At 31.5% G+C, this 9,669-nt stretch overlaps 1 protein-coding gene across 1 annotated transcript; it reads right to left on the bottom strand.

The window, feature by feature from the left end:
- Window positions 1-609: 609 nt before the first annotated feature.
- On the bottom strand, window positions 610-2,132 carry LOC108327451 (transcription factor MYB1). Its single transcript, XM_017561150.2, has 3 exons — window positions 1,867-2,132; window positions 1,529-1,658; window positions 610-1,243 (listed from the first exon to the last, which is right to left on the bottom strand). The coding sequence occupies exons 1-3, from the start codon at window positions 1,964-1,966 to the stop codon at window positions 802-804; spliced, it is 672 nt and encodes a 223-aa protein (XP_017416639.1). The 5' UTR covers window positions 1,967-2,132; the 3' UTR covers window positions 610-801.
- Window positions 2,133-9,669: the final 7,537 nt, after the last annotated feature.

Genomic DNA, 9,669 nt, shown 5'->3' with positions numbered 1-9,669 from the left:
AAATAAAATTAATAACTTTTCTTTAATAAATTAAATTTGTATATGAAATAGACAGTGTGTGAAAATGAAAGTTTTAAAACATATAATAAGTTATTTTATTATCACTGAATTATAAAAGTAAAATTAATCCAACATTAGTTGAATAGATTTTATTCATATTAATTGAAAAAGTTAAGAATCAAGTTAAACCCATAAAAAATAAGTGGTTTGGATTTTATTTTATCCTCATCATGAATCAATATAATAAGTGAAGATACCTACTTTTATGAAATATAATGGTGTTGTTTTACTTTTATCTATGTATATTTGTTACATGGTATTCTATATGAAAAATCAGTGATGGGTCTCTATCGTCATTTGGTTGACTATAAAAATTGCTGTCCTTATAAACAAAATTAGAATATGTATACAATCAATGTTTTGTCTTGTCAAAGATGTAGTGGGTTCACAAAGCTTCTATGTAATGAAAATGTTTTCATAAAACTAAGATTATAATTTTCAATAAGAAAAAAATGATTGCATTTTTAATTAATATGTTTAATGTAGTAGTTGATATAACATAGTTTTGTTTAAAGTTGAGAGTAGGGTAGGGCAGAATAAAGAAAAGTGTGAAAAAAGGGCATAGGCCATTAAATAAATAGTGGTGTTTGATAGTTATGGCTTGTGTAAAGCCATATGCATAGTTGGAATGGGTAATAGTGGCATAACTTTAACCTTGTTAGGGTGAATATGATTATATGAATGGTAGATAGTAGTGAGATGGACCATCTACAGAGGTCAAATAAGATGAAAGAAGAAAACTCACTTATACAAATCCATGTCAAGGAGCAAATCACCCCAATCCCATTGGCTGCTACTCCCCTCCCCTTTCATCACATCTTCAAATCCTTCTAATTGAAAGTCCATTGAATATTCATTAACAATTCCTTGTTGGTCCAAGCATGCATATATGTTTTCTTCCTGTGATTCAACCACTTGGTTCTGTCCATCAGCATCAAATGTCAGTGAGGACATGCTGCTCTCTTGTTCAACTGCTTTCTCTCTTGGAGGGACTCCTTCACTCCTTCTTTTCACTGAGCTTGAACCAATATTCCTAGCCTGAGGCCTCATCACTTCAACATCTCTGCTTCCACCTTTATCTTCTGCTTCTTGAGCATTTAGTCTTTTGCTCAGATGACAGTTCCAATAGTTCTTCACATCATTAGCAGTCCTTCCTGGTAGCCTTCCTGCTATCAGTGACCACCTGAAACCACGGATGCAACCAACTTACCCTTCTTTCTTTACTCTATTCAAAACTTCTCTTTTATGTTTTAAATTTTGTTTCTCCTTTCCCATATTTTCAAACAAGCCTTTAATCTCCTATCTTTGATGTCCTTTCTATGATGATCAATATGGTACATGTTATACCTCTATGCTTGCTTACAAAACAGAAACAGCAGCATATATTAAGATATCTTTGCAAAAGAATCAGTGCATGGTATTACATAATGAAAAATACTGAAAGAAAGAGCACAACTTGTAAGGTAACCTGTTGCCTAATAATTTGTGGAGTTTGATTATCATCTCCACTTCTTCGTCCGCAAAATTTCCCCTCTTGATGTTGGGACGGAGATAGTTGAGCCATCTTAGCCTGCAACTCTTTCGACACCTGTTTAAACCTTCAAAAAGCAACAGATTTTATATGAGATGAAAAGGAATTGTAAATGGGACTAAACATGTTTCTATGTCAAAAGGAAGTGACCATAGTCACACAGTCTTTAATTTCTGCATTGGTTTGATACATAAATTTCATAAAACATAACCGATTGCTAAAATTGACCAAACCATTTCACTGTTAACAAATTATTGGAATTGAATTGAGTTTACCAGCTAGCAAAGGAACACGATGCCACTTTCCTTCTCCATATTGTTGTATGCATTTCTTGAGCAAGTGATCTTCTTCTTCTGTCCACGCAACACCACCCATCTCTTCTCAGCTCCACACTCTGGGACCTTTTACTTCTCTCACTGTCTTAAAGCCACTAGTACTGCTTTTATATATATGTATGTATGGCATATATGCACCTTTTGTTACTTATTGTACGATGTACCAAACAGCCAGCAAGGCAGTAGCAATGTGCCATTTCGTGCCTCAAAATCATAGTAAATGGTCCAGTGCTCTTTCTGAAACTCTGAGGCTATGCTCTATGTTTTTAAATAAACATCATAAGTATATGATGGTGGTCCTGAAATTTGAAAAATCAAGACCTTTGCTCATACCAGAAGCTTGTCTAATTCCTATTAAAAGCCAAACCACCCCATATGTGTTCCTAGTTCATTTGTCATCTCATTTGGATTAGGACACTCTTATAATTAACGACATGGATAATTAGGCTCTATCATAAACCAAATTTTAAATTAATAGGGCAAGCTCCATCTTAATGATTTCTACTAAAAGTTTTTCCTTCTGATTCCATCTACCTTTTAGGAAGAAACTTAAGTTGAAAACTATGATTGAAGACCAGGCCCGTAACGTTGTACCACATAGCATTGCACCAGACAAGAGTGAACTAACTATCCATCAACAAGTTTTGGATAGCCTTTATTATTGGCTTGGCAACCTCTAGTAGGTTGCTTGGGCATATCTATGCTTGCGGTCCATGGATGCATAGATTCCAAGATAAAGACAAAGCCTTATTAGAGAAAGGACTAGTTCAAATCAAACTGGTCCTTGAATCTTGGTTTTTGTTGTTTGGTGATCTTGACGCTGATATGGCTTTTATTATTGGGACCTATCTCTTCCTTTGCCTTCTGATAATGCACATGGTTGTCCTGATTCTTGCAGATTATGCACTTCCATTAAAATTTAAAATTCCATGCTTAAATTGTGATACAAATCCCTAAGAGTAGCATTTATTGATCAGTAATCTCAATCTCATGAATATTTTTATACTGTCAACTTATCAGAAACAACTGATAAATATATAGCAGTTTGTGATTGAATCAAAATGGACTGTGTAGTCTATTTCCTTTAGTTTACTACCATGTTCTCTTCTTTCTTCCCTCAGGAAATTACTATCTATACTTAGAAAGTGAAAAAAAAAAGGGGGGATCTATGAGGATGGAACAATTTTATGGTTTCCAAACTTGTTTTCTTAGAAGATAATGAACTTCATCATATCATTTTAGTTTGGCACGTTCATTTCCAATGTTTAAGTAGATTTTCCAAAAGGTCTGTGATAGTGACTGCATCAAACAAAAAATAACAATATACGACTAGTCGTACTTCCACAGTCTTACGTTAGCCAACTAACAAAAGTTTAAAGTCAATTTAGGAAATAAGATAGAAAGCAACACAAGTACAAGTGTACAATGCATGGAGAATAGGTAATAGAACATTACATTTACTTTCTGAAAGTATAATTTTAAAACCATTCAAATGAGTCAAACGTCACATCTTATGTGCCGTCCAATTACTTTACAGTAACCCAAGAAACATATCAGATCTTATACAACTATAATGTGCATTAATTTAGAGAGTAAAATCCCATATGAATATGGAGCAGATTTGTTGTTTTGCATTGGCCCTCTCAGGAAACAGCAAGAAAATTGACAACAGGAGGCTTGTCAATGATAAATGAACGTTGATATATTTTTCACATATATAATTTCCTGGCTGAACAAGTGTTTCCAAATTCATCAATGAATTCTAATTCTGTTTAAGGAAAGCATTTTAAGTGGAGAAACGAAACCACGACTAGTTAACTTGTTTGAGAGAAGAGGAGATTTAAATGACATGAAATATGAATACTTTACTATTTAATTTAAAAGTTTATAAACAATAAAATTAACTATTTAAACTTAATTTCACAAGAGTTGCTATCTCTTTAAAATATTTTTTCTCTATATTCTTTCTAGATCTTTAAATAGTTTATCATTTATTTTATAAATTCGAACTCATTTAAAAATCATTGGAATACTTCAGCCAGATCAAAAGTGCTTTGAGTAAGTTGATCTTCTTCACCTTTTTGTTTTCTTGAGTTGGTGTTACGGAGAGAGATGCATGTGAATAAGTCCTTGCATGTGTGTTTTTGGAACAACGATTAATCTCTATCAATCTATGAGCATGATGATGAGTTTGGATTGTTGAGCCAAGTATTTTATATGCAAATTTAATCTTTTTGAGAGAGTAGTGAATTTGGCAGCTTACACTTGGTTAAGCAAGTTAAAAAAGTAAGGAAAGTTTAGTTATATATTTTATAGCATCTTAGGTAGATTATTTGGATTGTGGATATGATTTAGTTATAATATTGACTTTTGTGTTGGGATTATTTTAGGTTTGAAAATATGCGAAGTTTTTTTAATTTTGATATAGATAGTATATGTAATAATAAATTTTGAAATAATCGTGATAATATTTTTATGTTTCTAATATAGTTAATTTTTTTTTATGGACATTACTAGTAATGTTATGAATAAAATGTTGAATTATTAAAAGGAATATGATAAATGAATAGTTTGTGTGGATGGATTTCTAAGTCGGATATATTATATGTATAGTAGTTACAAATATAAAATTTTGCAAGTGGATGAAATTGGTTAAGAAATCTCATTTGTGCATAAGAAATAAATTACTCAACTTTATGAACAAGAAATGGAGTTGAACAATTTTTTGGACATAAATTTAACTTTTGTATATTTGGAGACCAATTCTTTTGGAGTTTAGGCCAAGAAGGGGAGGGGTTGAATTGACCTATTTTAAGAAAATTGTTCAGTTTGAAATCACTAAAATCCTTTTCTTAAACTAGATTAACCATAAGACTTAATCATGCAACATTTCTAGACCAAGCATTTTAACTAACTAAAATACTAAATCAACATATTAAAACTCTAATAGTAAATCCTAATAGTGTTTACTCAACCACTATATGCCATATATGGTTTATTTGATATTAGAGAGTCCTAGATTTAACCACTATACAAATTTTTTTAATTGACTATACAATTGTACCAAATATGATATGTAAGATACAACAAATTGGATTTCTTCATGAAATCAACTTAGAATAATAAACTGTAGAAAGATAAAATCAATGCATGCAAATTTTATACTTCCAATGAAGCTACATCTAGTTAGTCAAGACAACCTTAGCTTGACTTTCCACTAATTGAAGATATTACAATATTCTCATATTTCAATTCTTAAAGAAAATGAAATACAACCAACACTAGTTTCTTGAATTGCACAAGAAACAATTACAACACACCAAGAACATCTTTGGTAAACTTGGACTCACACCAGAAACACCACACAAACACAGTGGAGTTACAAGCAAGATCAAACCTCAAGATTGATTATTCCTAGTTAATCAACAAGCTTCTTCAACTAGCCAACTAGGAGACAATTACAGCTCCACCACCTTACATAAGGATTCATGAACACAACAACACTGACTTTCACTAAGAGAATGAGACTTCAATTTTCCAAAGTGTTTTCATGCATTCACAAAATCCCCTATCTTGCATAGAAAGAAAGGCTTATATGGTAATTAAACTGACATATTATATGATTGAAAGTAATTGTCAATCAATTGATTTCACTTACTTAAGTGAAACTAACTGATTGATTGTTATTTCAACTAATTTGATATGTTATTCATATAACTATATGCACATGTTATTTAATCTGTTAAACATTTTTTTAACTAATTAAAGAATTCCAAGACACATATTCTAACTTTCAATACTTCTATAATAAGCCAAATTTAAACATAAGTCTTCAAGCTTCATCAAATCTTCATATTTCAAGATTTTTTATACCAACAACAATTTCTTATTAGAAAAAAATTATTTAAAGACTAATTCCTTTGGTAGCCAAAACCTTGGTAGATAATGTTAGTGACCAATTCACAAATGAATTATAATTTTTTATTTATAGTAGAAACTATTTTAGTTACGAATAATTTTTAGTTTATAAATTAGTATCTAAAGTAGCCACTATAGTGATTAATTATTTGTGGTTTCTGAAATTGATCACTATTTAGACATTTTCTTATACTGTGCAGCTTAGTTATGGGATAAAACCTACTAAAAGTAGTGTGACAAGTGCAAATATCTAAGTCTAATTCAACCCAAATGTCTTTAAAAGGTACAATTTAGTTCCTATGATGTTGATACTAATGATTGATCACATGAGATGTAACTAGTGGGTTCAGAGTTAGATAGTTTGATATATTCATATTGAATGTGTAGTCCTGAAAATATATAGATAAGATATGAATGGAATGTATAAATTATGAAAATATGTGCATGTAGGTTTGTGAAATTTTAAAACACTAGTTCACCTTTTTTTTTTTTGTGCTTGTGTGATATTTTTTTATTTAACTTTGATGATGGAAATATATATATATATATATATATATATATATATATATATATATATATATAATATTTAAGTTGCATTTAATTTTTTTCAAAATAGAACAAAATAGAAAATAATTCCTTTCTCCTCTCTCTAGGCTATTTCTGTGTGAATATATATATATATATATATATATATATATATATATATATATATATATATATATTTAATTTACTGTGTATATTAGCAGTAAGGTAACTCTCAATAAGCTGTTATAAGATGAAAAAAAAGTTTGATATATCCAAAAATCTCACTTCGTCCAATGTGATAATAAGTAAAAAAAAAATCTTTTAACATGTCAATATATCTTTTAAAAGCAAGATTGATATAAAACGATAATATATGAATCAAATAAAATATATTGTAAGTTTATTAAAGAATTTGGTATAAAAATCCATTTTACCTAAATAGAAACACGAAGTAGAAGAAACACTATAACAAAATAATTATATACCAATAATTTTTTGATAAAAAATAATTAGTTTTTGTACCAGTAGGGACCGGACGCCATACAGGACGAATGTCCACGTTATTACATTGGATTACCAAACGGACCGGACGTCCACGTCACCACATGGGACCCAAGAAACTACCCTTCTACTTACTGTCAAGAAGGATTGGGCTTACTGTCAGGAAGGGTTGGGCACAGTAGGCTGGACGCCCGTGCGCCCACAATCATGCAACCTTACCGCTTGACACCCAGGGGAAAAGCAACTCACGAGAACCGGCCGGCCAGGCCGCGGACCAGCCAGTTATCCCTATAAGGGCCGGCTGGTCATGAGGCTAAGTCCCGCGAGACCGGCCGGTCGCATCACTAATCAACTTAGCTTAAGGTAAGTAGTGGTTAAAAGCTATTGGGCTGAATTGGGCCGTGATTAACTTTTCACTAATCCCAAGCCCATAGATACAGATCCAGGGTGAGTGGTAGATAGGTTGCATTTACTGCACATTTATTACTGTTTAATAGAAAAACGTCATTGCTCTTAACTGACTTTGGCATCGGAGAATCTTTCGCAGGTCTCCCACCCGCGGACTGAGGAGGAAATTGAGGAGTGAGTATGGAGAACCGGAAGCACGAAGTACGAGCAGAGGAGGACGTGGAGACATTGGACGAACATAACCCTTCACATCCGAAACAGTTTTTATATTGAGTAAGTTAGACATTATTTTATAAACTAAAAATCATTGGTATATAAAATAGTATGTATTATGAATAAAAAATTATAATTAGTTTATGAACTAAAGTATAAATTAGTCTCTATATAACATTAGCTACCAAGATTTTAGTTGCTTATTATTATTAATTCTAAATTAGTTCAAGATCATAGGGATGTATCTTCAAATCATTTATCAGGGTACTACAACAAACGTAATATTGTAATTGACCCTTGTTATTTTCTTATTTTCTAAAAGTAGTATTGTTACCAATGAGGAGTATTGATGTATTGAAGATATTATGATTTTGATGATGCTACAATCTGAAGAACTTGAAGACTCTTGTTGTAATAAGTTTAAAAGCATTCTTGTAGAATAAACTGTAATAGGAATAATATTGTTAAATGTAAACTCTTAGAAGTTTTTCCTATCTAGGAAGAGTCTACACAGATAATCAATTATTTGGTGGAATAATCGATTATCACGAGTTTTAGAAGAAAAGTAATGCTCGTGCAAATAATTGATTATTTGTCAGAATAATCGATTATCACAGAGTTAGTTTTGTCCAAGTCGTGCAGATAATAGATTATTCCTCAAGCTAATCGATTATCACATTTTGAAAAACCCCATAACGAACACGAATATTCGATTATCACTTTTGATAATTGATTATGTCTAGCAGTTGAGAGTTGTCTTTTTAGATCCTGACCTCTAGGCTATATATATTCCTCTCCAAACCCTTAGTGGGTTAGTTATGCCATTTGAGAATGCAGAAGTTTTCTGAGGAAGTTCTCAAGTGATAGTGTTGTTTAAAGTCAAGTCTTGCGAATAGAAGAAGCTCGCGCTTAGTGTGTCTAAGGTCGAAGCGGTTCTCTTCAAGTTGGTTGAGTAAGTTCTTCCATTTGTTTGTCGAAAAGAAGGTTCTTTCGTTCATTTGTCGAAGAAAGGTGTTTTCTGTTCTTATTCTTTATTCCATCTTATTGTAATTGTTAAACTGATTTTAGTGAAATAGTTAATCACTATTTATAGTGATGAACAACTGGACATAGAATCTTTTGATTCGAACCAGGATAAAATCTTTTGTGTGATTTCTCTCTTAGTCTACACTTGTTATCTACAAACTGTTCGATAAAAGCTCTAAGAGAAAAACACGGTTTTTAAAAGAACAATTTTTAACTTGGCTATTGAGCGTAACACGCTTTTTTGCTCTTTAATCGCTTTTTATTCCGCTACACGATATAGACATTGATACCTACAAGTATTACAATTGAACCTTGTCTCAGTTATATTCTCATTCAACGTAAAAAACTATTACATCTTTTTTTGTTTTGTTTTGTTTATTTGTTTGTTTTTATTTTAATTAATTTAATATGAATGTTATTAAATGTGATAAGTGACGAATAAATAAATTGTATGGCTGATCTACATGTAATTCCACCACCCCCAAGTGTGAATACATAACCACCAATGAATTTTGTCTCATCTAAATAAGAGATCTAGTTAGCATCACTGCATACTTCTAGTACAACAGGAAATCCACTATATTCAGTGTCATAATCCATTGAATCTCTTAAGTATCTCATAAGTCTAGAAAGTGCATCCCAATGTTCCTGATTTACATTGAATGTACCTACTCAGTCTTTTTTTTTTTGTCTCCCTTATAGTGTTACACTCAATCACATCACTTTTAAGAACCAGAAACCTATAGGCAGCATTATGTTATACATAGCCTAAGAACATGATATCAAAGGTTTAATAGCCTATTTTCCTTTTCTTAGGATCAAGTAACATCACCTTAGCTAGGCACCCCCACACTCTAAGATATTTAAGGTTAAGTTGATCTCCATAGCTCATAGGGAGTATTATCAATTTTCTTATGAGGTATTCTATTTTAATAAAAAAAATGCAGTAAGCAAGTCTTCTCCCTAAAGGTTATCAGATGTACCATAACTAATAAGCATAACATTTATCATTTCCTTAAGAGTTCTATTATTTCTCTCAGCTACTTCATTAGACTTTGGTGAATATGGAGGGTCACTTCATGGATAATACCTTCTTTAACACAAAATTCACTAAATAATACATATTCATCACCTCTATCTAATTTAATTCTC

The sequence above is a fragment of the Vigna angularis genome, chromosome 2, assembly GCF_016808095.1.
Source record: "Vigna angularis cultivar LongXiaoDou No.4 chromosome 2, ASM1680809v1, whole genome shotgun sequence".
In the NCBI taxonomy this organism is placed as follows: Eukaryota; Viridiplantae; Streptophyta; class Magnoliopsida; order Fabales; family Fabaceae; genus Vigna; species Vigna angularis.
The sequence above is the reverse complement of the archived record's forward strand: the minus strand, read 5'-3'. Positions and strand labels throughout refer to the sequence as shown.

Excerpts from the sequence above, each read along its gene's own strand:
- LOC108327451 (XM_017561150.2), bottom strand. The coding sequence starts at position 1,966 with ATGGGTGGTGTTGCGTGGACAGAAGAAGAAGATCACTTGCTCAAGAAA. Across the intron at positions 1,659-1,866 it reads TCGTGTTCCTTTGCTAGCTG|GTTTAAACAGGTGTCGAAAG; the intron begins GTAAACTCAATT and ends TGCTTTTTGAAG. Across the intron at positions 1,244-1,528 it reads CACAAATTATTAGGCAACAG|GTGGTCACTGATAGCAGGAA; the intron begins GTTACCTTACAA and ends CCGTGGTTTCAG.